The 26,597-nt window shown below is 35.0% G+C and overlaps 6 protein-coding genes and 1 non-coding gene across 11 annotated transcripts; 2 read left to right on the top strand and 5 right to left on the bottom strand.

Moving 5' to 3' along the window:
• Positions 1 to 256: 256 nt before the first annotated feature.
• On the bottom strand, positions 257 to 3,404 carry mtsh (mitoshell). Of its 5 annotated transcripts, none has more exons than XM_068284611.1 (7): positions 3,313 to 3,404; positions 2,951 to 3,214; positions 2,810 to 2,896; positions 2,489 to 2,750; positions 1,340 to 2,426; positions 1,132 to 1,278; positions 257 to 753 (listed from the first exon to the last, which is right to left on the bottom strand). In XM_068284611.1, the coding sequence occupies exons 2-7, from the start codon at positions 3,138 to 3,140 to the stop codon at positions 607 to 609; spliced, it is 1,920 nt and encodes a 639-aa protein (XP_068140712.1). In that variant the 5' UTR covers positions 3,141 to 3,214; positions 3,313 to 3,404; the 3' UTR covers positions 257 to 606. The 5 variants fall into 5 exon arrangements, 4 of the variants coding, with proteins under 4 accessions (XP_068140712.1, XP_068140709.1, XP_068140710.1 ...); XR_011031741.1 differs by having other exon boundaries at positions 423 to 445; positions 512 to 753; positions 2,810 to 3,214; XM_068284608.1 differs by having other exon boundaries at positions 2,810 to 3,214.
• Positions 3,405 to 3,574: 170 nt separating this feature from the next.
• On the top strand, positions 3,575 to 4,294 carry strat (RAB interacting factor STRAT). The gene is made up of 2 exons (XM_068284396.1): positions 3,575 to 3,826; positions 3,894 to 4,294. Exons 1-2 carry the CDS (start codon positions 3,707 to 3,709, stop codon positions 4,137 to 4,139), a joined length of 366 nt encoding a protein of 121 aa, XP_068140497.1. The 5' UTR covers positions 3,575 to 3,706; the 3' UTR covers positions 4,140 to 4,294.
• A 653-nt stretch (positions 4,295 to 4,947) lies between these two features.
• Positions 4,948 to 9,059, bottom strand: LOC137572643 (UPAR/Ly6 domain-containing protein crok). The gene is made up of 4 exons (XM_068284395.1): positions 8,670 to 9,059; positions 5,676 to 5,849; positions 5,235 to 5,611; positions 4,948 to 5,165 (listed from the first exon to the last, which is right to left on the bottom strand). The coding sequence occupies exons 1-3, from the start codon at positions 8,722 to 8,724 to the stop codon at positions 5,397 to 5,399; spliced, it is 444 nt and encodes a 147-aa protein (XP_068140496.1). The 5' UTR covers positions 8,725 to 9,059; the 3' UTR covers positions 4,948 to 5,165; positions 5,235 to 5,396.
• Positions 9,060 to 10,575: 1,516 nt separating this feature from the next.
• On the bottom strand, positions 10,576 to 12,743 carry Ddx56 (putative ATP-dependent RNA helicase DDX56). Its single transcript, XM_068284383.1, has 3 exons — positions 12,597 to 12,743; positions 11,787 to 12,538; positions 10,576 to 11,564 (listed from the first exon to the last, which is right to left on the bottom strand). The coding sequence occupies exons 1-3, from the start codon at positions 12,663 to 12,665 to the stop codon at positions 10,718 to 10,720; spliced, it is 1,668 nt and encodes a 555-aa protein (XP_068140484.1). The 5' UTR covers positions 12,666 to 12,743; the 3' UTR covers positions 10,576 to 10,717.
• LOC137573110 (small nucleolar RNA Z30a) lies at positions 11,645 to 11,735 on the bottom strand. The gene has a single exon (XR_011031824.1). It is a non-coding gene; the product is annotated as a small nucleolar RNA Z30a (small nucleolar RNA).
• A 277-nt stretch (positions 12,744 to 13,020) lies between the features above and the next one.
• Positions 13,021 to 14,168, top strand: LOC137572808 (STING ER exit protein). Its single transcript, XM_068284648.1, has 3 exons — positions 13,021 to 13,332; positions 13,389 to 13,864; positions 13,928 to 14,168. The coding sequence occupies exons 1-3, from the start codon at positions 13,212 to 13,214 to the stop codon at positions 14,081 to 14,083; spliced, it is 753 nt and encodes a 250-aa protein (XP_068140749.1). The 5' UTR covers positions 13,021 to 13,211; the 3' UTR covers positions 14,084 to 14,168.
• Positions 14,169 to 16,105: 1,937 nt separating this feature from the next.
• On the bottom strand, positions 16,106 to 25,452 carry CAH1 (carbonic anhydrase 1). The gene is made up of 3 exons (XM_068284478.1): positions 25,172 to 25,452; positions 17,117 to 17,275; positions 16,106 to 17,055 (listed from the first exon to the last, which is right to left on the bottom strand). Exons 1-3 carry the CDS (start codon positions 25,203 to 25,205, stop codon positions 16,436 to 16,438), a joined length of 813 nt encoding a protein of 270 aa, XP_068140579.1. The 5' UTR covers positions 25,206 to 25,452; the 3' UTR covers positions 16,106 to 16,435.
• Positions 25,453 to 26,597: the final 1,145 nt, after the last annotated feature.

The following is a 26,597-nucleotide window of genomic DNA, read 5'->3' as shown; positions in this document are numbered from 1 at the left end:
TAAGGAATTAAATTATAATATTTTATGAAACACAGCAATAATTTGTTATTCTATTAGTTTAATACTTATTTTATATCATTTTAGGCAGCTTTGAATTTAAATTATCACTTTTTTTTTTTTTTTTTTTTGTATTTATCAATATTAGGCTATTTTCCCTTGAGTATAACTTATGTCCTTTTTAAAAAGGTTACAATTCCTTGCCTATTTATAAAAAGCAAATGGAATTGTCCATTCTTTTTAAAAATGTTACAATTCGTTTCTTATTTATAAGTACAAAATAGATTTGTTAATTTCATTAATGGAAAAATTTAAAATAAATTATGAACAAGTTATATTCCTCTAATTCTAGATATCAAATTTGCATCTCTCCCTCTCTCTCTCTATCTGGGTAATATGGTCAAATTGATAAGGCATCTTAGGTGGCTCGTTCATTGAGGTAAAGATACTATTTAAAAGTAAACAATATTACCGATTAAAAAATAGTTCCACTTGCGGTTTTCCAATGATATACGTGTCTATGATCAAGATGATGGATCAAATGTTGGCGGCTGTTTTAGCATGGCAACAATATAGCTCTCTTAAAGGCAGAGATAGTTTTTTTAAGTATTAAATGTTATAGATGAATAGTTTCTCTCCAGGTTTTCCAATAATATGATCAAATTGATTAGGCAAATTTGGCGGCTCGGTTAGCATAGTATCTATAGATTGCTCATAGAGATATAGATAATGTTTGAGATCATCGTCCGTATAAAACTAAGAAATTAGAAATATATTAGTCACATGTCAATAAAACTTTAGCGGTGCTCAAAGCTTAGAAGTTATTTCTAGTGACTTTTGCTGCACAACCTTAATATAAGAATATACATTTTTTAGTGTTTTATAATGAGATTTAAAATGATTTAGTCAGTGCAAGTTTAGCTTTAAATTAGTCGTGTTATTTATGAGATTAGTGCCTAGTGAGAGCAGGGATTAGTACAATTAGTCCATTATCATGACCAACTTATACTGATACCTTTTTTACCTATCATTTCCTTGACCTATTTTTGCTGCAGTAAATTGTAATGAAAAAAATATATTTGGCTGGATTTGTGCAGGTTTTGCGACACAGCTACGAACAGGAACAGACGATACCTGGAGAAAGCTACGACCCACAAAGGATATGCGACGCATATCGTGTACAGCCTGGTAGACATGTTGATAGGAGACACTTTCACATTTTAGAATAATGGCACGCACATCGATAAAGTCATGCTGGCATTGCTGATAGAATTCCGGAAACTATATGTGATGGAACTATAGATTTAATCACATCCGGAGAGACTAACAAATCTATACTCACATAATTGTTGGTAAATTGTTTTTGAAAAAAACGATCAATATGGTGTAGTTCCATCACGCGATCGCTAAAATCGGACAAAGTACGAACCACTTCACGATCAATTTGATTCAACGGCTTGAGAAACGGTTTCAAGGGAACTTCCAGTTCAGATAATGATGTAGACTCTTTTCGTAGTAAATTAACTCGTGGATTTCCTAGTTGTGGGGGAATTGTTGCAGACTTCCATTGACTGGTTTCAGCAATATAGTCGATGTTGCTTGCATCCTTTTTCTGGTCCTTTTGTAGCGGTTGATATGTGCCAGTTCTTAAATATGTGCCATTGGCATCTACATTACGTTGAGTTTCTTCAGAATCCTCGACCATGGTATACAAATAATTCAGATTTAAGGTGCATTTCGGCTCGACTGATGTCAAGTCACAAGTTTCAGTAAATTTATCCGTGGCATTACTATTTTGAGGTGTACTATAAGCACTTGGTCCCTTGGTCATTGATGTTGATAGTCCTCCGCCAACATTGCACTCACTGTTGTTGCTTGCCATGCTATTACTATTGTTGATGTTGCCAAAGCAATTCTTTTGTTTCTGCAGCAAATCATCGAGATTGACGAAAGATTTGATGATCATTTCAACTAGCGATAGAGTGCCCAACTGCCAACCATCAAAGGTTGTCATAAAGCCCCGTGGCAACTCGTCCTTGATTTTATTCAATCCTTCGGGTGTATTATAGACATACCCTTTGAGTATGACCCAAGCATTCACAATGCGAGTAAAGACAAAAATAAAATCCTTTACAGCCCAAGCAATACCCTGCGAGTTTATATTCGGCAATACTCCATCTGGACGCAGTAGATCCTGTTTTAAACGGGCGCACAAAGTGTCTATCTTCTTAAAGCATGGACGATTACAATGAGCATTAGCCAAACGTTCGGCTATCTCGCTACCTTGCAACGATATTCTCGTTATATCATGAAGACGTTGCGGAAGTAGAATCACCTCCGAATTACGCCTAAGACCTTGATTAATTGCCGATGAATGAGGACCATCGCCACCGCCGCTTCTAACACAGTCCTGGCTAGAATCGTCGGTACTAAAATGAAATGTTATTTTTAAATCAAATCTAAACTATTTAGTTTAAATGATAATCCTTACTTTTGAAACGATATGGTATAACCTGAGCAATTCATTTGTGTAGCCGGCTTAATTGGGGGAAGCTCTTTTGGTGGAAAATCCACTTGAGTGGCTGCATCACAAATTCGCTTTACTGAAGTCTGAGTTTGGGTGGCTGTAAACTGCTTGGGCGGAGGTGCTTGATATGGTGGTTGGTAATTTGATTGCATAAAACCAGTCATGTTGCATGTGGCCGAAGCACGACTTGAATATATCTGACCCTGGCCGTAAGCATTCATCGAAGCTAATGGGAAGGGGTCAGCTAAGAACCGTTCCAATCGTGTTTTCAAAGACATAACTCACCGGAGCTTGCTGCATAATATTGAGCCCCTGGCATTGGTACGTAGGCCATGTAGCCAGCACCGGGTTGTGATGGTGATGGCCCATTTCCTGTGGGATTAGGATGACAGTGATTTTGACCAGACACATATGGGTATGGCCTACCGCCATTGCCGCCGGGAACGAAAACCGTTGCAAGTGCGCCCATCGACCAGGAACTTTGCGAGACGTGCTCTTGCACAATCACATCAGTTACCATACGATTGCGATCCAAATAGGTTTGCTGATACATGGATTGCTGGCGCAGTGATTGTGTGGCCACTGTGGGCATCTGGAAAACTGGAATGCCATTCATTTTCGGTATAAAGTGACGCACACGGCAAAGGAATTTCCGAAAGATCTGCAGAGAAAAGACTGTTCGTGCAATGTCTTTAAAAGGTTAGCATTTTTAATTCTTTCGCTTGTTGTATCCTTCGAGAGTTAATGTCATTTGGACATCAACATATGACTGACAAAAACATACGTACATAAAACAGCTGCTTTAAGAGATGCACTTGAAAACCTACTGAGCACGCTTTAAAAGAAACTTATTTTTCAGAGTTTCCTAAGTTGTTTCCTGGTTGTCAAATTTCCGTTAAATATCACAGTATTTTCGAAGTATCTTTCACAGTATTTTTTACTCAATTCAGACCTTAGCACTGCGGCGATAATCATCGAATAAAGATATCGATGTTTCGCAGCGAATATTTACTTTTTTGCAGCGAATTTTTAATTGTTTACGGCTACCTACTTGAACACAGTGGACGCCCGCTTTGAACCCCTATGAAAAACTATCGATAGTAATCACGAACGATAAGTTTGGGAAATCGCGGGGGAGGTTTTACAATCGAGTTTTTTGCTGCCGTGATAACAATAACAATAATGGAGACAACAAATTTTGCCGAACAAATTGCAAATGGCAAGAATAGAACTAATGTGCGCTGTCAGTTTTGCAATAGCTTTATGCTAAAGGCCCAGGAGGGTAGCTACCGGGAGAAGGAGGTAAGTGCGGCCCTCCCCTCCACCCACGGCAAAGACAAAACTAACCCATATGCTTGACTCTTTTCAGGCTGATATTCCACTCATGCAGCAGAAAAAGGATCGAACAGCTGACACACTAAACACAGAGCCACTGAAGCACTTTTGGCTGGTGGAGGACATGATGTCATTTGAGAATATTGGCTTTTCCCACAGCATCGATGGCAAAAAATTCCTGGTGTGTGCCGATTGCGAACGTGGCCCTGTGGGCTACCATGAGCTAAGCACAAGGCACTGTTACTTGGCCCTTAATCGGGTGGTGCATAAGGATGTCTAAGGATTACATATAGAGAATTACTGTAGCTGTGTATACTCAAATCATGTCCAGACTAAGGGAAAATATATACATTTACTTCATTTACTTAGTTACTTACATATTTGTTGCAGACAAGAATATAAGAATTTAATTAGTTTATTATTTTGTTGAATTCATATTTATTGTTTTTCATTTGAAACATTTTACAATTTTATTGCTTTTTATAAATATTGCATTATTTAGAGGAGATTCTTAACTAAAAACAAAAACCTTGTTCACTACTTTTCAACCTAAAAAAGTGTATGTTTGTTGTGTGTATGTATTCTCTGGAGTTGTCCTCCATTAATGTCTATGTGGTGTCTATTGATTTGCTAATTGTCTAGTTTAAGGGATACCATTTGAATAGGTGCCAGGTTCCAGGTATATCTTTCACAATGATCTCTCTCTTTGGCAGTTGGAGTGCATTTCAAATATGGGTAGGTTGGGGGAAATGGGCGTGGTTATCATAATCGCTTGGCCTCTGGCGATGTCTTCTTTAGCATTCTCACTTCTGCTAATTACACTAAGATTTTTTAAAAATTTCGTTTTATATTTTGTTTCGTTTATTTTATATAAATTGTTTTTAGATTTTCTGTTAAAGATTATTAGCGGTTGGTTTTTAATTTCTTGTGCTTTTAAGTCGTATGAAAATAAAAAGTAGATTAACTTAGGCAAAGATTTGTTAACATTTAAAGTTTCTATAATTCTTTATTTATTTATTTTAATTTTTCTTCTCTCTTTTTTTTTGTGCTCTTGATGGGCCACCTTCAAATTGTTAAATACTTTCAACTGCGGTAGGTTTTAGTTCATGTTTATTTGTTTTTTGTTGCTTTTTTCAATACTTTAGTTTCAAAAATTCACATTATAGTCAATAGGTTTCTTTATGGATTCTGATGCTGGCCAATTATTATATACAATTAAAATTTAAAGAGAAATCTCTTTTGGTTTTGTGTAAAGCTTTTAACGATTTTCATTGTTTAGAAAACTATGTTTGTATTTGGATCAGAGCTGAAAACAGAATAATTTAAATGATTATGTGAAAGAAAGATTATGGTTTTTGTTAAACAATTTGCTTACCATGCCTCAAAGCAGCACCGAGATTGGTTCGGATGGATTAAAGAAACTGGGTTGCAGGATATTGCACTAAAACCTTTTTTTTTTTTTGAGCGGGGGAATGGTTGTGGGTAAAACAAAACCAAAAAACAAAACTAAAACATTTCTTGTTTTTGTCTTGGTTATTTAACGCTGCAATAGCCATTTGCCGGCAAATAGAGCTGCCAACAGAGTCACCAGACCCATGGTGGAGGCTTGCAAGGCACCGGCTCCATTGCAATTGTCCGTATCACAGGAGCAGACCACCTGACGACCGCCAAAACCGGCACGCTGATAACAATAATTGGTCGAGGTTTGATTCTGGAAACCGCAAGTACGTATCACACGGCTATCTGGTGGCACTGCAAAGGGAATATGGATCTTCACTTATGGCATTTTGGACGCAATTAATTACGAGATACTTACGCGAGTTGACAGAGAACTCAATTATCTGAGTAATCTTACGGCAGTAGGATGGTATACCCTTGCCGCGTGTCGAGTAATCTTCTTGGCAATCCTTAAGCAGATTATCAGGTGGTATATCCAATGCACAATTTGCATCTTTGTGGCTGTTGCAGACAAAGCACTTGATAGCCTCACCTGTAGAAGGAAAAAAATACAAGAAAGAACATTTGTTTATTAATGTTTTTGTACTATAAACTAAAGTCTAGAACAGACAGCTCTTATTGTTAGAATAAGTACATTACTTCGTTCGCACTTGAGATAAATTAGCAAACTTTAAAAACTCGTTTATTGTCTTGCATAGAAAGGACTAAAACGATCGGCCGATAGTCTTGATATTTTAATAAAATACTTTATAAAAATAAAGAGTATTTCCAATTTTTACCCCCTCCGTCATGACATCAACTCAAAACTTTTTTTCCTGTTTCCCTTGGAGAAGTTGTACTAAATTTTATTGGTGTCTGTCTGTTTCTTTTCACACTAGACTCTTAATTTTAAAGTTAGTGTAACAAAACTTTGTATTCAAGGTCTTTGAGGTTGCAGGCCGCACATATCTAAAAATCGGACAGATCGAACAACTATAGCATATTAATTTCGACAAAATAATAACGAGAGATAAAAAGGGAGTTTAAAGTATAACTAGATAATTTTTTTGAGATATTTTTGAAGTCCTTTTTTGTTGAATTCGTAATCTACAAAGTGTATGAAACGGACTTGAACCTATATAAAGAAGTTACATTCAATGCGAATCGACAATAATCTTTTACCTAATTGACCAAAAACCTTCTCAACTTTATGAGGTTTAGAAATTTTCCATCTCAATAGCATCTGCTTAACCTTAATTGTTTAACAAAAACTGAATTAGATGATATGAGTAGTGTAAACAAATACATACAATCATATGTATGTATGTATGGTATATGTATACTTATAAGTCTGATTGGTGGCGTTGCCTTAGCTAAATTGAATTTAAGGTCGTGTGCGACACGAGATTCGCATTATTTAATTTTCCCCCAAAATGTGAATACAAAATATTCTCTTTCTTTTCCATTTTCATGGTTCTCTTGCTTTCAGTCTCCTCTTATATAGAGTGGGGCTCCCCTTTCCCCCATTATTCCCAGCGGATTATGCAATTTGAATGCGCTTTTGCGTCACTAGTAGTGAACCAGAAAACAAACAAAAATGGCACACAAATGGCAAATGACCAGTGATGGATGGCTAGCGACGCCTCCATTAGTGACTGCCTGTGAAGCTCTTTGGGAAGTGCTTGTTAATTAAACGCGAATCTGTGAATGTAAGTCCGTGAATCCATCATCAAAGTACTCTGACTTCAAGAAAAGATTTGGGTTACATAATAGAAAGAAGCATTTCGAATGCATTGTTTGATGAAACAATAGATGCCAAAAATATGTATACATAAAACAAAAATCACGTCTTTTAGAAGGTAAGAATTCGATAGATAGAAAATTAAGGGTTTGTCCATATGAAATTGCCGACTTCTTTTTTTTTTCTATACTTTTCTATAGCTTGTTTTCCATTCCAAAACTCCTTGTTCCTGACCTTGCCCCTTGTATGACAAAGGCTAGCAATTTCTGTATAATCAAAAAACTGGTTTATCCTTTCAAGAACTACAAAATGAATTAGAAGTAATACAACTTTAAGTCTCGAAAGTAAAATTAAACAAAGTAGAAAGTTTTAAAACTTAACATCTAAATAATTGTAATTAAGATAAAGTTTTAAAACTTAAGATCTAAATAATTGTTTGTTAAAAAAGAGAATCATAAGTCTTAAATGGATGTGTCTGAGTATGATATTTTAGCTTTAAATTTAATATTTTGGGAATTGTTTCCAAAAGAAAATTGATATAATATTCAAATCGTTTTGAAATTGGAAATTAAAACTGGAATATTTTCAAGACAATAGAACACAAACTATTTATGATCTTTCATTTGGACTTTTGGCTATATTGATGAAAAGAAATTTATTTGAAAATGGAAACTGTTTTCTCGTAAAATATTGTAATTGTAAAAAAATTCATAAATATAATATTTATAAACACATTTCTAGTGTAAATAGTTTTAAAAGGACTCTAAAATTTTGATGTTGCACCTCTTAATCTCTTTTAAAAACATTTTCCTACTTTATTTACAATTAAGGTTCGTTAGCTTTGGTATACAAAGATTTTCCTGCCTGTTATGGATATCAACATTCCATTGAACATCCATCGAGATTTGAGTTACAATTGAGTTGGGGCCAGGGGCGTTATGACTATATTATTGAGTGATATGAAGTTTTTCTATTCTTTATATAAGTGCGTCAAGTTGGCGTCTTGAAGGCGTTTTTTTTTCTCCTTTTCTTTCTTTTTGTGTATTATGGGAACGGGGTGCGATTGGACCCCCGGGCTCTTAGCCAAATAGAGTGCGCATGTCCTACATTTTCCAAAAAAAGAAAGAGAAACACATACATACAAACCCATACTATTAGTACATACATACATAAAAATTCACCCAGTTTATTGAAAAAGGAAGATTTAATTGAATTTCTCTTCAAATGTCCTCTACATAAGTTAACATATTAGCTCAGGGAAAGGTCAAAGGACATCAACCCTATAAATAGGACGACTCAGTCGCTATTCCGTTTCAAGTGCAGTTATTTCTAATATATCTATATCTAATAATATCTATACATATTAAATGCAAATAATACATTCTCTCTTTCGATTTACTTGGGGTGGAAACGTGCAAAAAACAAAAAGGCGCCACGTCTGCCGCCGGTTTTTGAGTCAGGAGGGCGTCCTGTCGCCGCAAACCACTCCGCCCCACCAACACCCCCCAACCATTTGCACTCCAACAAACGTCCTCAAAGCGCGCATTATGTAATCTCGCAATCAGGATTTCGTTACTTCCGCCTTGACAGGCGAAGATTAGGCTTTCATTTTAGGTTCATTTAGTGTTTTACCTTGCTGCACAGCCACTGCCAGAATCAGAGCACTAATCACATAAATGTACTGCATTTTCTATAAATTTATTTAGATTTACTTAATTTGCGGATTATCAATTTTCTCGCTTGTTTTTTTTTGTGGGTTTTTTGAACGGCACACACAATCTGTTTTTCGCCTATTCTCGTTTTATTTTAGATTTCGCTTTAACTCAATTGAATGCGGCGCGCTCAAACGACAAACACGAATTGAATGCCGAGTGCTCGGATTTAGATTCAGAGTATATTCAAAGTATTATCTCAATTGTGCAAAAAAATCCAACAATAGACAGCTCCACAGCACACGGCAGGCGAACAGTATATGGAGCATACATATAACGATGACAACGGATGGCCCAACGAAAACCGACTGGAGCTGACTGGAGATGATGTTGGAACACACACAGTGGCTGGAGCAATCAGATTACTATCTATTCGAGACAGACAGAGAGAGAGAGAGAGAGATACCTATATAGAGAGACAGAGAGAGAGCTTTTGAGTGTGCTTACTGTGAAAAGCTTTGAGTCCTTTCGACTCGATAGATTACAGGTTTTCGAGACAAACAAGCCAAGGATTCGAATAAACCAAAAAGTTTCTGAGCCTGGAAACAAATACTTTATACATTTCAATTCATCCAGACGTTAATTGAAAAATCCCACACATTAAATTGCCAATCCCCATAAATATGGATCATAATAGTCATGAGGCATAGTGAAATCTGTCTAACGTTTTAATTAAGCTTAATCGCAGGTTTCCTCTTTCAGAACATCATCAGCAAAAGAATCACAAATCTGTTTCACTAAATCACTGACCAATTGAATTTAGTGTCTTGCCATTTTTGTCGATCTTTTTCGCTTTTGTGTGTCAATCTTCTCGCTCAATTGATATCATTATCAGTTTCATTAAGGTCTATAAATAGACACAAGAAATTTAAACTCTTTTGGATTTGCCCTACAACGACACTGGCGGACTTGAAATTATTTTTAGAGGGGGACTTTTAAATTCGGTAGCATCTTCTATCTCATAAACTAATATATTATAATAATTAGTCATGAACCTTAAATTTGTAGTAAACTATTTTCAAAGTAGTTTCCGAATAAATTTGATTTCAAATCGTTTGCTCTGTGGTATATTTTGATGGGTATACTTAATTTTGAACTTCTAAAATGAAACCGTTTAATGCTTGATATTTATTCAAAAACAAGACTAGGTCTGAATAATTTTTCAAAGTGCACAATAAAGATAATGCAAATAAACCTTTCCCTACAACTTTCTGGTAATATTGCCCTATCTGATATTTGATGTTCAAAAACTAAATTTTGTTTTATTTTATATAAATTGTTTTCTCGTCTTATTTGATCTCCCATTTTCCTTTAGAAGAGCGCCTCTGCTTAGGGTTAAAGTGCGACATAATCAGAATCTGGACAAACATAAGCAGTAACAAATTGCTTAAATTTAAATAACATTGTGCATAGGCTGTGTGTTTACGTAGAGTCTAGACTCTAGACATTGAAGGCAGAGAAATGAGTCTTTAAACATTTTACTAATTGCGATTAAGACCTACGCTGAAATCTTATAATTTGGTACAGGGCTATTCCATGATTGTTAATTATATATTATCGAAAGATCTATTAACCTATAAACGAGTGATTACACTGCATTTTCTTTTTCACTTCACTAATGAGAGTACCGCAAAGGTAACCACATACATATATAAAAATAATCAACTACTGTACCTGGGGTAATTTGCAATGTTTTTAGAAGAATTGTTGATCTCCCCACGGTGATATTCAAGATGTTGTAAACTTTATTTTGAATTCGAGCCATTACAGACAAAACTGACTGTTCAGTCTTTCGATCACCCATACATGTACGTACGTATATTAGATAGTTTTTGGACTAATGTTCATAAAAACGTTTATTTCCTAGTTATTTGGACTTTTATAGAACAGCTTCGAATTAAAATTATAATTTTCTTACAACTAGCCCCATTATAATTTAAACAATCCCTCCCAGCACTGTAGCGCTCCTTAAATCGCTTTCTTTTTGCGCTTAGGTGCAGAGCGTCGCTTGCTAAACTTGTCAACTTGACTGACCATCAGGGGATCGTTGCTACGTCGCTCAAACGCTGCTTTGGCAGCTGAAGTCCTTGGCTGCTTGGCAACTGGAGCAGATCTGGGATCTGAACCTATGACACGTTTTAATGCCTTGGGCACAATGTATTCGGGAACATCAGACAGATGAGATTGCACTTTAATGGTGCGCGACGGTTTGTCGTGCCTCAGAGCCTGCAGATCTCGTTTGTTTTCCTCAAAGAAACCCTTAAGCTTCTCGCAATTAAGAATTTCGGATTTGATTTCTCGCATGCGATAGTCATGGACAGCGACACGAGTGGCTGCTCGCCAGCAGTCTTGGGCACGATACCGAAAACTCTCTACTTCGTCCATTTTGAATTGATAGTTCTTAATGATCTGTTCATCGTCAGCTTGGGCAGCAAAGGTGGAGCGCAATTTAGCTTCGACAGCCTCGTTAACTGGTCCTTCCTTGATACTGACCAGAGATAGCACAGAGCCCTTGTTATTACCTCGAGCAGTGCGTCCAGCTCGATGTATATAGGAGGTGACATCGCGGGGAAAATCAAAATTGATTACATTATTAACACATTGAAAGTCAATGCCACGCGAAGAACTAGATTCGTGATCACTGCGAGATGAAGATTTGCCGCCAGGCTTTTCCAAATAATGCTCATCCGAAGCAATGATAATATCGTAGGATCCCTTGTTAAATTGACTTATGGTGTGGATACGTATATTTGCTGGCAATTCCGAATTTAAGACGCAGGCTCGAATGCCAATCTGCTCTAAAAATAGACGAACCCTGTGGAATACAAAGGAAAATCAGTTTTAAAGCCTTATAAATGGAATTAAGAAAGATTATCACTTTTTCGATGAATGACTACCATCAGCGAGAAGATTAGTAACTGGTCATTTATGGGCCAACGGTTGCCCGCTGCCCACTCTCTTTACAAAAAGTAAATCGTCATGTGGCATACATTTCATTCACCCAAACAACTAGTTTCCCCTTTTTAAATATACTTACTTGTAGCACCGATCCACGTTGTTTACAAAGATGATGCTCTTTCCGCGTACAAGGCGTAGCTTAAGCAGAGCATAGAGAATGGCGGGCTTATCATTCTCTTCGGCCAGGATTCGCTGATGCGTCAATTGATCTTGTGGTACCAGTTCGGGTTCCTCTAATTTTAATGTTACTGGATTCTTAAGGCACAAACCCTTCATACGGACTACATCATCGGTGATGGTGGCCGAGACAAGAACTGCTTGGTATATGGGAGGCAAGTGCTTGATTAATTTCTTGAAATCCTTTTCATATCCAAAGGCAAAGATTAAATCTGCCTCGTCGACCACAAGAGTTTCGATATGCTTGAGATCGACAACTCCACCGGCCTCAGCATGAGCCAGAATTTTCGATGGCGTTGAGACTACAATGTCGGGTCGTTCGGACAGGGCATGACGTTGAGTCACTGCATCATTGGAGCTGCCGGCAATATCAGCCACTCGCACTACTTTGCCGCACGATTCGGCTAGTTTTTCAATGACCATACGGGACTGACGACACAGCTCTTTAGTCGGTGCCAGCACTAGGGCACTCACACACTGTTCACTTGCATTCAACTTTGAGTTGAGAATCTTTTGGATAAGGGGTAGGGCATATGTAGCCGTTTTTCCAGATCCAGTGCGAGCTCGTACAACCACATCTTTCCCTTCAAGAAGCAGGGGAATAGCTGTGGATTGGATCAATGTGGGTTGGTGCCATCCTAGATAGGCAACGGCCTGCGAAATGGAAAATTAGTTACATACTGGTTAGTAAGATCTGCCAGTAAGTACATACCTTCAGGATACGCTGGTCCAGTTCCAGTTCATGAAACTGTAGCGTTTTATTTGCCTTTGTCTGGCTCATGGCTTAAATTAGGGAAATGCGTGGTATGGAAAAAAAACACACGCGCTTTCACAGGAAGGCAACAACAACAAAAAGGAAATATCGATAGCATTGAATATTGGAGATGAGCAAAATTCCGATAAATAAAGAGAACGGAACCAGAAGTTTGCTTGGTCGTTGCTTAAAAATGCCTATAAATAAACATTTTACATACAATATATACAACATTTAAACAATTGCAAGTTTTCATTGAAACTTAGTTTAAAAAGTTTTGTAGAAATTTTTTAATCTACATTATTAATCAAAATTTTTTAGTTTTCCGGTACCAGTTCATTTCATAGTTGGAACTAATTCACCTCAATGGTTGAGTTCTTCTGAACTATTTCTCTTATTTCCAACTGGGGTGCTATGGTGAAAACTAAAGACCGACAAAAACCAAAACAAACCCAGCAAAACGTATATAATAAACAAAATACATAAATAAAAGCGTGATCAATTGTAATCTAGGAGTATCCCTTAAGTGACAGAGAGCGTTTATTTATTGTGAGAACCCGACGCTTGGTTAAAATGCCGAAAGTAGTCTCCCGTAGTATTGTGTGCTCCGACACTAAAGATCAGGAGGAGTACAATGAAGAAAAGCCCCTCAACATATACTATTGCCTTTGCAGTAAAATGGCTTTGATATTGGGTAAGATCATAATACATAAAGAATGATTTGTTAATAATTACTTTTAATTTCAACAGACTGCACATTGGATCAATTGCCATTGCGGGAAGTGGACAATGCTCGGGTGATTGATTCCAACGACCATGCGAATAAACTGACTTATAATCCCCAGCCAAGAATGCTTTACATTCGCCGGAAAAACAGAGACAACAAAATAGAGAAACAATATCGTTATAAATGCCGAAATTGCAATTTACCGCTCTATTACCGCCATCAGCCTGACTCCCATGTTACCTTTGTTATGTTTAACGCCTTGGTACGCAATAAAGGAGAACAGCCATTGGTTAAATTATTGGCGGCAGATGCCAAGGGCAACAAGACATCTAGCATGGTTTCGTCAGCAGCAGCTGCTGTTGCCAATAGTGGAGAAGACTCGGGCATTGTGGATGCAAGTGGCAAGAAAGTAATGGTTACTCGGCACACGAAAAATATGGGTAAATTTAGTTCGGTCACAGTTTCCACAATTGATGAGGAAGAAGATGAAATTGAGGCGGTAAGTGAAAATCGTTTTTTTCCTTGCTCTACAAAGTTAACTTATAATTTTGTACTTTTATAGCGGGAGATTGCTGATAGCTATGCGAACAATGCTCGCATTATTGAAAAACAACTGCAACGTAAAGGCGGCAAATTAAGTGATGTAGGAGTCAAAGGTAAAACAGATGAAGCGCCTCCTCCACCAAAGAAACAACGTGGAACACTGCTAGAACGCTAAACCTACCTAAATGATACTTTTAAACAATTGTTATGTCTGCTCTTTTTTAAGTATGTACATATTAAAAATTCAAAATGGAAATCTAGTTTTAGAGCTCTTTTTTTGTCAAGCAGAAGATGTATTTATAAATTGGTTTTAAAGTCAATTACTACAATAGTAAAATATTAATATTCCATGTAATAATTGACACTAAAACCAATTCAAGATAAAGGAGTTAACTTAATGCTTCACCACTTTCCGTAAACTTGGATAACTAGCTAGAAAACGGTTAAGACGTTGCCGCATTCGCTCGCCGAATTGCTCGGGTGTAGCAGAATCCCTGACAAAACCACATTCCGGACACAGATGACAATACAACTTGTCTTGGCATAAATTCTCCGACCCCGGCATGTGCGTCTCTAGAACACGTCGCATTCGATTGGTTGTTCGCGGCGAGGCATAGAGAGCTGTAATGGGACGACACAATTTTCGTTGAACTCGTGCATTTTGATTGTTGGACAAGTGTAAGGCTTGTTCGGCTCGATTTGTGGCCAATTGTATCTCCATTGGAGTCTTCTCCAATCCGGCAATATATTTAGAATATTTGTCTCGGAGCTGTTCAACATTTTCCAAGTTGAGTGGAATGCTGGAACGAATTGAATAATCGCTCTTGGGTGAAATTGTTTCAAAACTGCAATGAGCGTTTAACATAATTTTAATTTAATTTTCAAAAGTATTACAAATATATTATTTTTTATAATGTTCAAATATTTGACATTTCCATTTATGTGAGGTTTGATCTTAATTTTATGGCAAATTGATATTCTAAACCCAAATTCAACGAAAAATCGCAAGGGTCAATCGTTTTTTTTTTTTTTATCAAAATGTAAGAGGTTTACCTATTTTTTTATATTTTAATAAATTAAATATTTACCCAATTTTTTGTCTTTTAAACAAAATTTAAATATGAAGCACTTTAAATTGAATATTTTAAATTCAGATTGGCTTCATGTTTATACTGAATATTGTTTATTAGTCCAACTGGCACACACTGCGTATACATAATTGTACAGATAGAAACTATTGGCCAGAAAATGAATGATGAAGAAGGCCTAAGAATACAAATTTAACAAAAAAGAAACTAAATTAACAATTGTCGCAGTATTCTAAAATCTCATTACTTTACTGAATTTCTTAAATAGATATAAATAAAAAATTAACTTATTAAGAGTCACATGGTATGTCCGGTAATGGATTAGCCTTATAAAAAAAGAAATTGCTACAGGATCCCCGCTATCAGAGGCTGTTGAAAGATTTTTCATAACTGAAAAGTTAATTCAGTGTTCAAAATGCAGCAGGTTGTCGAATCTATAATTTTTTCAAAAAGATGAATAGATTTTCAAAAATGATAACAAATTTTAACAAATGTAATTTTGAATTGAAATTTAAGCCACGCTTATTATCAAGCTGTCTTTTCAAGAAAGGCAAAAAAATGCTATAAAATAGCTTTCAGTTTTTGAGCATTTGAAAAAATCATGTTTCATTTTCAAGCAAGAATAAATTCGTTCAACTTGCATTAAAATCTGGAAATCAATCAACATCAAGATATTTTTCAAAAATCTAGTAGACATTTTTTTATTTCCAAGTCTTTAATACCATCTTAAATAGTCCAAACTAAGATTTAATCGATTTAAAACTAGAACTATATAGAAATAGGTTAAAAATTGACGAAATAACAGTCTGAGAAAAAGTTAGATTATCAAAAGACTTGTGTTTACAAATTCTATTCAAATAATGATTTTTAGGAAACGTTTTTGGCCAATTTTCAAATTGTGATCTCACTTTTACATTAGAAAGTGATTTTGCAGGATTTTCAGTTTGCTACATGTCCCGCGTTCTCCTAATCTGTCATTGGGTAGCAGAAACTAATACCATCTGATTCAAAATCTGAACGATCTCTCTTCCCGAAAGTGTTCAAAGGTGATCAAACCATTTGAAGTCTCTTCAGAACCCACAAATGATTAAGAAGAAAACAATCCAAACTATATGCAACATTTAAGTGTAATATATATTTAATCTTGTAATACCATAATAACATTAATAGCTAATTGTCATTTTGCAAAATTGTTGAACAAACAAGGAAACTTTCAGTTACACAGATACACATACACAAATATAGATAGATCTACATATTGATATAGTAGATATAGAATACAATCATATAGAGGTATGCCTTGCTACAAACTAAACAACGACGAGAATTGAACAATGCAATGGGATCCTCTGCTCCATTCCTACACGGTGCAAATGGTGAGAATAAATTTAATGATATAATATGACTCAAGTCCAATATTGATTTGAAGGCTCCAACAATCAATGGCCGCCAATCTCGCGCAACTCACGCTTGCCCAGTGGCAATGGGGGGCGGAAATTGTTGATTACCTTGCCATTGAACTCATTGCAGGGACACTCCTCTTTCACATCGTAGGCATTGAGATTACGCATGGCATTCAATTGGTCATCGGATACCTGAATGGGAGTCTTGAACACAATCCAAATGACACATTCCGAGCATGGTGGTGTGGTCAGGGAGCCCTCGTATGTCCAATAGGTGTGAACATCGGGCAACAGTTTGCCTGGATCACAGCCCTGGGGCAGGGTCACACGATCACCCTTGTGCAACACGAATTGCAACAAGCTGCTGACCTTATCAAGTTCAGCATTATGATCGCCAGCTTCTAGGAAAACACCCAATACGGCCAAACCATCGGGAGCTGCAGCAGCCTCACCAAAGGACTTGTATTTAGTGGTATTCCAGTGCACAAGATGCAATTCTCCTGCATAGGAAACGCCATCGACTGTGTGTTCGGAACCCTTGGAGTCTGTGCATCCCCAATGGCAATGGAATTGTTCCAGCTTAAAGATCTGATCTCCCAATGGGCCACCAGTCAGCTCCGATTCGGCTCCATTAACATCCACGCGCCAGCAATATCCTGTGAATTGAAACCAAATCAATTAAATATCTGAAAAAAGTATTTTGAATCCTTAACTTACCTGGATTTACCAAGCTCTTGGTATGCTCGGGCACATACTTCCACTTTAGAGGTGGCACCTTTAGGTCACTGCCCTTCTTGGCCGAAGAGGGCGTGATATTTACCGGCGATTGACGATGTCCCGATGCCTGGGGATAGTCCTTAGCCCAGTGAGCAGGTCCTGTAAACAGACAATAATGAACGAGAATATAAAAATCCATTAGCCATCATTAGGTGCTTAACTACACGTTAATCCCCATCCCAATATAAACAATAAATCATTTCAATTCATTTTCGGATTGTTGTCATACTTCTTCTCCTCCCCACCCACCCTTCTGCCAACAGTTTGGCCCCTTCAATCGCTATTATTAAAAAGCAATTTTTGTCATTAAGTCACCAAAATAAAACAATTAGGCAAGGAGGCAGCAGGCTGAAGTCGGGGAAGATGAATATTTGAATAGGAAAAAAAAAGACAGCCGAAGTGGAAGTGCAGAGTGATAAATAAACAAATATTGTTTAAATAAATCAAGAAATGCAATGACAAATGATTTTTATAAGCCTTTTAAAAAGATTTTGTTTAATTCTTTATATCTTTATTTTGCTGACATAGTTTTTAAAACTAGTTAATTAGTTAAACAGTTTAATCCACTTTCTTTTCTCCAAGTTTAAGTGCTTTAGAATTTGTTAGTTTAGCAAAAACAATGTGAAATTTAAAGATTAGGGTGCAAAAATGTGTAAACTGGCCGAAAGGCTTATAAGATATTTGAAAACAATCCTCAGCAATTTAAACAATTAAGAGCATCTATTTGAAATATGATTTTAAGAAGGGACTTGAGAGCTTCCTTATTAAAAACTAGTCAATTAATCATATCTTCTTAAAATAGTTCGATGTTCATATTCGGAGCTCGCAATATAAAGCAAGAGATCATTTTAGAACACGCCAAGAGTTTTTTAAATAATTGCCAATCAAAGTTCATACAAGAATATATAATTTACTAGACATAACTTCACATAGCATGAATGAAGTATTTTACTTTTCAAATTCTGAAAATTTTAAAGCAAATAAACACTGAAAGCATATTACTTCTAATGATGTAGTAGAAAATTGTTTCTACAGAAAAATATTATAAAATAACTGCAATAAACTGAGTCGATTTCATTTTAAACCAAGTATATAATCGCGGGGAGGCCAAATAAATCTTCTGTCCAGCAAGAGCTGGGAAGTAACTTAAAAAAAACAGTTAATTTGATTTGTTCAATGTTAATTTTAAAAAGTGAAACTTAATCAGATAATACAAATCTAAAGTCAAATCAATATAACAGAAAAATATGACAAATAGAAGCAAACTCTTCAGTTTATGCATTATTCAGAGAGTTTTATAATGTTTCAGTTTTGGGGCAATTAGAAAATTAAGTGTAGTCATTATCATCTTTTTACAAGCTCTAACTACTAAATTCTTAGATAGTAACATACAAGAAAAAGGAAGTTTTCACATAGTTCGTTTATCCATTAACCCGACGAATTCAGTTCTATCGGAGAGGAAATGGCAACTATTCAAATTCGAAAGCAACAGTATAATAGTTCCACTTTCTTAACATGAAAATTAGTCTAGAGTTTTCACATAGTAAGTATATACTAAGGTACCATATAAATTTTATTGTGCTATGCTTTATGATTGTTTGTCACTTCCAGCATTAACTCGTCCATATTCTTAAATAACAAGTTAAGTACTTTATTTATTTTAAGCCCTGCATATATATTTGCCAAGAAATGTTAATGCAGTCGACGATCTAGCTTAGCCAGCAGGCTTGTGGCATAATATTTGCATAGATACTAGGTATATTTTATCTAGTTTTATATATGTATATTGACTTTGCCAACCGGCTGTAGCAACACAAGTAGTAAGTAGTTGTAGTTCATATCTGGCTATAGATTTTGCTATTTGCTGTTGTTCAGTTGTTTGTTGCATTATTTTTTTTTTTTTGTGTTTTTGTTGTTTTTAATTACTGTCGGTTCAGTTCGTTTTTTGTATCGGTTGTGGCAAATATTGACACAGAGAATGGCGTCACGTGCCAGGTAAAATCACTCAAAAGACTATACAGAACTGCGGCCAGAGTCATGTGATATGCGGTGGGGGAGATCTTAGTAAACACAGATCGTAAGATAAACCGCAAACATACAGGGAGAGAAAGAGAGTTCATGTAGGGGCTTGTGGTTTCTGGCAAATGTTTAACAAAATGTTCCATTGCACCTGTTGGCCAAGTCATCTTATCTAATATAAATATACCTATTTATTTCAAATTCCAAACTAAGCGATGTGTCTTTGTCATGTGATAAATCATTTATGAACCGCAGTGGGCTTTTTGGGTATTAAGTTCTCTATAAAAAAATGACAAAACAAAAGAAATTGATAGATAAACTAGAACTCAAGACAGAGTGCATTTATCAGAGAACCGAAATAAATACCTAAATGTATTTACAATTTGCTCATGTGACACAATGACAATCAGAAGCGGTGCGACAAACAGAGAGACAAACCAAATTCACTTATTGTGTAAATCAAAAGAAAAGTAGTCACATTTTATGAATATCACGTATACGCCGTGATTGGCATAATGAACGATCCTTTCAGAATTTAGTAAGCAAGTGCAAATTTCCGGTCATATTTATTTACACACTTGTTGGCTTTATATTTATTTATGAAGATATATCTTTCAGTTGTTTCCTACCCCTATCTCTATCTCTATCTCAATCATATTTTATGAATGTTTTGCTTTACATTTATTACCAAGTTTGTTAGCAATTTTTTTTTGTCTTATTTCTCTTCTTTATATGACGACGCTGAGTTTGTGTTTTCCCATTTCAAGATAACAGAATGAACAGACTGTAAATAAGGGAAGAGAGAGAAAATACATATATATGGAGAAAAGTAAAACAAAACGAGGAAATGACACACTTGTGCAAATAGTAAATAAAACACACACACAAAATAAAAGATCAAACAAAAAACGTGCTTTTAAAATTGCAAATATTCATATTATACACTCTAACAGAATGCAAAAGTCAAGCCAATGATAATACATTTTCAATTTCAGGACTACTAAAAAGGATCATAAGTTTTTAAGTCTTAAAGAAGCTCAAGAATTTGAATCGAAGAAAGTCTAATTAGAGAGAAGTTTGCTCCTTAAAGTATGCTTTAAATAGTTGAAAAGCTATGAAAACAGAAGAATTTTCGATATAGTCTAAAATTATTGATTTGATATCGCTTGAAATATGTTAGGGCCTTATAAAAATAACAGTCTACGACAAAATTTGTTCAACAAACAACTCGAACTCTTTTCTTAACATGAAAATTAATCTAATGAGCTTTATCAATAAATATTGTTAAGTTTGAATTGAAAACAACATTGAATAAAGTAAATAGACGCAATTTATTCACTTATTTAATTATTTGTATGATCAATTATAATTTGGCAGTTGATTTTTGTAATTTTTTTTTTTCCAACAATTCATTTCAATTAAGCGAGTAAAGTAAATAAAGAACCCGGTAAATAGATCGTAATTGTGCACTTAGTCATTAATTTTTTCTGTTTGTTTTTATTTGTTTTTGCGAGAAATATCCAAATGATGTTTTAATTGAATCAAATGAAACGAAACAACAAAAAAAAAAAGAGTCGGGAATAAACCGGACAATGCAATCGCTAAACTTGTTCCGGAAATCAGGAAATGTTTACAAATGGAAACACAATTACCCGCCAACTATGTATATTTTCTAGTGAGAATTGTAAATATTTCATTTTCCCCCTCTAGGTTCCCGAGAATGGAAACTGGTTTTCTCGATGTGCCTTTTCCAAATAGTTTACATTCCATAAAGAGCAAGTCGTGTGTCATGCATAAAGCACAAAACCAAAAGCAAAAAGTATTCGGCAATTAAAAACATTCATTACGACAATGAACTTTTTAAAGAAAGGAAACAACAAAAAATTAGCACTTAACATTTACGAATATTTTTTTTTACGAGATGCCATGATGTTCCTTGCATGATAATATCAGAGAACGAATCATCTAGAGCCAGAGCCCCGAGGGAAATCATGAGTTTATTGCGTGATTGTGGGGGGACCAAGTGCTTTTGTGTGATCATAAGAAAGTTTTTATTTCTTTCCATCATACCCTCAGCCCTCTCCCTTTCCCGCTCTCTTCGATTTCTTGATATATCTGACACTGTCAGGAAGCATACCAAATGGTCAATCAATTTGACAATTGACCACCCTAAATGCTTAATGCTCGTCTATTTTCATCCACCTTGCCCCTGGGACACCAAAGAAAAAGCGAAAAAACAAAGGGAAACCCTAAGAATGCTGAAAAATGTTTTAACCAACCTGAAAACCTCCATTCAAGTCGATTCCGCAATGGCTGTAATTATTTGTTTGCATGTAAACAATTTTGGTTACCCAAAATAGCAATAATTGAATTGTCATAAAGCAAAAAAAACAAAAAATTAATAATAACTGAAAACGTAAAAAACTAAGTGAGAACTCAAATTGCAATGCATTTGCAAGCTACACCCAATAGATTATATAATTTTCATCCCCTCCAACATTTTTAGTATATAATCTTAAAAATATTGTCACGTATATCTGCCTCTTACCCCTTCCCACGTTTCTTTTCTTAGCATTCCAATCTATAGAGAAATTTTCCATTTCATAAATTTTAATTTTGGAATCCCAATCTCTCTCAGGTTCTATTAGATACATAGGTATATATTATATAGATATTTCAACAAAAAATAGGTATCATTTTATTAGCTCACCTAATAAAATTCCTATAATATGGTTGGGATTGGTCTATCATCAAGTGATGCCAAAAATAATAATAAAAAAAAAGAAATAACATACACACGTTTCTGACGTTGCTTCTTTGATCAGTTCTTCAGCATGAAATCAGTTTGGCAAAATATTGAAGCCATTTATTAAATAAATAAATTGTGAAATTTTGATGTGAAACAGGTAGAAATCGAATTGGCAATCATTGATTATAATGGTGAAATGGAAATCAATAGAGAGACATAAATATTTATAGTCCTTATCTAAATACTGAGAGTGCACATCCTCAATTTGTATGGGCATTTCCAATGATAGGGCTATCAAGCCTTAACAATTTATGGTTTATCAATAGTTTTCAAATAAAATATTTTTAGAAATAGAATATTCAAAATTCTTCAATTCCCAATTTAAAGCTGAACTAAAAACTTATTGGTATTAAAAAGCGAGAAATTGAGCTTCAAAGAAGATTTAAATTCTTCTAAAATGGTTCTTCCAGTCGGATCTTGGGCTACCAAAGGGTACCCATAACCCCTTTAAGTATGCAATGGCAATAACTTTAAAACTGTGTATACAGAATTTTTGCTTGGAGGATTATATTACATCTATCAAAAATTCAAAAATTATAAGTCTCAAAATCAGGAGTCAAAGTCCCCCACACTTCACCTACATCTCTTTTATGACCAATAATATGAAAATTAATATCAATAAAATAAATTAAGGTAAAGAAAGTCAAAATTGGTTTAAGAATTCAACAATAAACTTATTTCAACTTAGAATCATTCAAAAGAATGTTCTAGAAAACCATATACCAAATTTTAGGAGTCAAAGTCAAAATCTATTTTACTTTTATACTCTTTCTTTCTATCTTTTTTCGATACAATATCCTTTATAGAAGACTTTAAAAAATTTGTTTTAAATTTCTCTTCTTTAATATTCACATGTCTTATATAAAAATAATATATATATATTTTCTTTCTTAATCCCTATTTCGCTGATATTTTGATGTTTATGTAATATAAATAAAAATAACTGCAAAGTTATCAGCCGATCTAGGGGCATTAGAAACAGTTGTTACATTTGTTAATCACGTCTTAAACGATATTTGATTGATTTCTAAATTATAAAACACGCGACTTTTAATCTATATTGATTACTATATACACACTATTTGTATGGGTGCGAATTGAAAGCGTGGCGATGTCTGAAAACCATTCAGACAAGTCTGACAAGGCCAGGGGTTAGTCAAAACCTGAGAAAATGTTTGATAAGAACTTTTTGTTGCAGTAATCGCGCAATCTCAAAGTAAATACATATATAAATTTAATACAGATGTCTTTTATATATATTTGTATTTGTTTAAGGTGTAGGTAAAGCACATAATATACAAAACGTACTTATGCTTAATGTAAAAGCACTCGAGTCTGAAGAGCCAAACAAAAAACTGATAAGGCTTCAATTGGAAAGTTACCAAAATCAAATCAATCAAAGCAATCAAACAAATTTAAACAAATCAAAATAGATTGATATGTTACAGAAAACATTATATCAGTTGGGCGTGACGAAAAGAATGAACAATCAATAAAATTTTATGGATCGATAAGTCCAGTGTCTGTCTAACTGATATTGACTTTGAAACCGGTCTGCATAATGTGTCCTTAACAGAAGAAATATGCACTTGACTAAAGTAAACGAACTGCCTTCAAAATGAACACGAAAACAAAGCGAATAATATAAGAAATTAATATTTTTACCTAAACCATGCTTGGTATACCCTTTAAAATTGGTTAGCTTCAATGGAAACTTTTTGCCAACAAATCTCTGACTAACAATTAGCACTTCGTTTTCTCTTTCTATCCAACATTGGAGAGTCGAAAAAAGAGTGGAAAGTGGATTTATTGTCAAAATAAGAGCTTCAAATTTCTGTATTATAATCCTAAGATCTGGATCTAGATCTAGTGACATATTAACAAAAAGATCACTAAAAAACAAATCTATGTCCTTTCTCCGAAAAAGTAAACCTTAAAGGGTAAAATGAAAGATAATTCGTTACTAAAGCTCAATTTTTCAACCTTGGTTTTAATAATGGAATATAGAAATCCAAACAAATTACGATTTTTGAAACTCTTTTCAAACTCAAATCCTAGAATCTAGGCAATAAATTATACAAATTTTTGTAAAGTTTTGATTTATGTTAAGACTAACTTTTTCTAAGCTGCAACCAATGGAATATACCCAGTTTTATATTTTGCTAGTGTATAATAACCATATGTATAATAACGAAAGAGAATGAGAACTCAGACTTGCGTGTGTGTGTGTTCGTGGAAGTCAAAGTCGAACTCGTTTGCCGACGACAGAAATTCATTTAAGTCGGTCTGAGACTGGTTTATGTCGGTATGAACGATTGTCTTTATGTATTTTCATTATTGGAGAAGCACCCCCCACATTTGATCACGAGACATTTGTAGCTCGTGCGAAGCTTCAACTGGCTCCAATGCGATCACACCTCTCTTTACACTTCCCGATATAGATGAATTAATTATAGTAAGTATGAATAGCTAGTGTGTCAAAGTGTTCTGAAAGTAGATCTTATGAGACATGCAATTTGACTTTCGCTGGGAACTAAAACGCAATAGACTCTAAAAGACAATCCCATCCAAGTATGATACAACTTTCAGAAGATTATTTTCGAAGTTGACTAATTTGTTTATAATTAATTGATTTACTCATTATCTAAAGGAGTCTTGTTCTAATTTTATTACATTGTTTTGAGTGCTTCTATAAAATTCTCTATAACAAACGAGTCACGTTTGCTGTCGCAATATCTTATCACTTCTTTTCACTTCAATTAAAACAATTTTCTGTTTCGTCTGATGTACAATCATGACGTTTGCATTTGAATCATAATGGAAGATAAAATTATAGGGCCTAATGGGTTATAAGAAATTCCAATGTCTGAGTGTTTTGATAACACCCAAAGAGATTACGATACTCAACACAAATATAGCTTTAGAAAATTTTCAAAATTTTCTTCAACGGCCTACGCATGCAACTGCACATTTTCAAAAACGAAAACAAGTTTTGCCGAAAATAAATACAAAAATCTCGTTTCCGATTACACGCATGCGCAACGTGACTCAAAATCAAAACACAGACATCACTGAAGATAGCATTTTGATTTTTGGTAAACAAACTCAAAACCGAAAACTGGAAACCGCATAATTGAAAACAAACAAAAGACAAAAACAAGCCTTACCATTCTCTTCGGTGTAACCCCAGTGATGGCTCATCTTGTTAGTTGAAATGAATTTCTTTGCACTTGCTTGAGGATTTGGGTTCGGGGATTGAGGATTCTTTCCCTGTCTCTAATGGTGGCACGCGACTGAATGTGGTTGGGTAGTCCGATATCTTTATATATGTGGGAGACCGGGTCGCAAATCGGAACTGAGACAATAACCGCCAGATATTAAGATTATAACCGGCAGAGACACAAAACGACGACTGTTTGGTTAGTCCGCTGGAAGTAGACTGGCTGGACGACGACGACGCCGCCGACGACGATAGCGAGACATCAGCCGCTATAGCACGCACCTTATGAGCTGAGGCAACCGCAAAAAAAAATAAAAACAACAACAAATTAAAAGAGAGAAGCCGCCCCAGAGCCCAGAAGCTCAGCAAAAAGTCAGCAAGAGAACGGTGTGAAAGTGAGATAGCGTAGAGTGTCGAGAGCGGAGAGGGAACTAAATTGAACTAAACTACTGTTTAACCCCAAACTAGAAGAGAGGGGGAGAGCACTTGCTGCCGCTGCTGTTGCTGTTGCTGCTGCTGGGAGGCGTCATTAGAACTGTTGACAGTAGCTAAGTTCAATAGCTTTGGGTGAATAATATCCATAGACTTGAGTTAAGGTAATTGTTTGGACTGTGGTCTGAATACGTAATAGAAACTAAAGCGCCAATTGCGAGAGGGAACTGCTTGTTCAGGGTTATTTTATATGATTTTAACTTTCGCTTTTACAGTCACGAAACTAGGATCAATTGCTAGCGGAGGAGGAGGAGGAGAAGGAACTGTTCTAAAAGTTTCCCCCCCCAAGGCATGGAAAAGTTCTTTTATTCTTTTATATTCTGAGTACTGAAATATTAAAGCTTAAACTTTCGAAAATCTATAAATTTTTTGTTAAATTAAGTGATCTTTTTGAAGAAAAACACAAAACTGCCTAATAAATACTACAACTAAGTATGTAGTATATCTTTATTTCAAAATTTATAATTTCTCAGATATGTAGACTGTATTTGTATATCTCTTATATACAGTGTCGATGAACTGAATAGGATTGGAAAAAGATTTTCCAATTAAATTTATTTATCTCTATTTAGTTTCTCAACCGATTTTTGTTGCATCTTTCTTGTTTGTTCTGAACCTTTCTTTATATACTCAACTGAAATTTTGATTTTGAATATTTTATTAAATAGTTTTTTTTAGATAGTTTGTTGTTTAGGCAAAGTGATTTTGCAAATTAGCAAAAAGAAAATCTTTTCTATTAACTTTTGTAGAGAATTCAATATTATAAAGTCAATGTGAAAATTTCATTTAAAATCAAATAGAAATATTTTTTTCATTAATTTATACTTTTTATTTTTGACTATCTATGTATATGTATACAGTTGTGTTCAAAAATATACTAG

This window comes from Drosophila tropicalis, unplaced genomic scaffold (assembly GCF_018151085.1).
Source record: "Drosophila tropicalis isolate 14030-0801.00 unplaced genomic scaffold, ASM1815108v1 contig_393, whole genome shotgun sequence".
NCBI lineage: Eukaryota > Metazoa > Arthropoda > Insecta > Diptera > Drosophilidae > Drosophila > Drosophila tropicalis.
Note: the sequence above shows the minus strand (reverse complement) of the source record. Positions and strands in the feature narration are given on the sequence as shown.

Excerpts from the sequence above, each read along its gene's own strand:
- mtsh (XM_068284608.1), bottom strand. The coding sequence starts at position 3,140 with ATGAATGGCATTCCAGTTTTCCAGATGCCCACAGTGGCCACACAATCA. Across the intron at positions 2,751-2,809 it reads ATATTATGCAGCAAGCTCCG|CTTCGATGAATGCTTACGGC; the intron begins GTGAGTTATGTC and ends CCTTCCCATTAG. Across the intron at positions 1,279-1,339 it reads AACAATTTACCAACAATTAT|TTTCCGGAATTCTATCAGCA; the intron begins GTGAGTATAGAT and ends CATCACATATAG.
- strat (XM_068284396.1), top strand. The coding sequence starts at position 3,707 with ATGGAGACAACAAATTTTGCCGAACAAATTGCAAATGGCAAGAATAGA. Across the intron at positions 3,827-3,893 it reads GTAGCTACCGGGAGAAGGAG|GCTGATATTCCACTCATGCA; the intron begins GTAAGTGCGGCC and ends GACTCTTTTCAG.
- LOC137572643 (XM_068284395.1), bottom strand. The coding sequence starts at position 8,724 with ATGCAGTACATTTATGTGATTAGTGCTCTGATTCTGGCAGTGGCTGTG. Across the intron at positions 5,850-8,669 it reads GGCAGTGGCTGTGCAGCAAG|GTGAGGCTATCAAGTGCTTT; the intron begins GTAAAACACTAA and ends TTCCTTCTACAG. Across the intron at positions 5,612-5,675 it reads TGAGTTCTCTGTCAACTCGC|TGCCACCAGATAGCCGTGTG; the intron begins GTAAGTATCTCG and ends TTCCCTTTGCAG.
- Ddx56 (XM_068284383.1), bottom strand. The coding sequence starts at position 12,665 with ATGAGCCAGACAAAGGCAAATAAAACGCTACAGTTTCATGAACTGGAA. Across the intron at positions 12,539-12,596 it reads TGGACCAGCGTATCCTGAAG|GCCGTTGCCTATCTAGGATG; the intron begins GTATGTACTTAC and ends TCCATTTCGCAG. Across the intron at positions 11,565-11,786 it reads AACGTGGATCGGTGCTACAA|GGTTCGTCTATTTTTAGAGC; the intron begins GTAAGTATATTT and ends TGTATTCCACAG.
- LOC137572808 (XM_068284648.1), top strand. The coding sequence starts at position 13,212 with ATGCCGAAAGTAGTCTCCCGTAGTATTGTGTGCTCCGACACTAAAGAT. Across the intron at positions 13,333-13,388 it reads TAAAATGGCTTTGATATTGG|ACTGCACATTGGATCAATTG; the intron begins GTAAGATCATAA and ends TAATTTCAACAG. Across the intron at positions 13,865-13,927 it reads AAGAAGATGAAATTGAGGCG|CGGGAGATTGCTGATAGCTA; the intron begins GTAAGTGAAAAT and ends GTACTTTTATAG.
- CAH1 (XM_068284478.1), bottom strand. The coding sequence starts at position 25,205 with ATGAGCCATCACTGGGGTTACACCGAAGAGAATG. Across the intron at positions 17,276-25,171 it reads GGGTTACACCGAAGAGAATG|GACCTGCTCACTGGGCTAAG; the intron begins GTAAGGCTTGTT and ends GTCTGTTTACAG. Across the intron at positions 17,056-17,116 it reads CAAGAGCTTGGTAAATCCAG|GATATTGCTGGCGCGTGGAT; the intron begins GTAAGTTAAGGA and ends TTCAATTCACAG.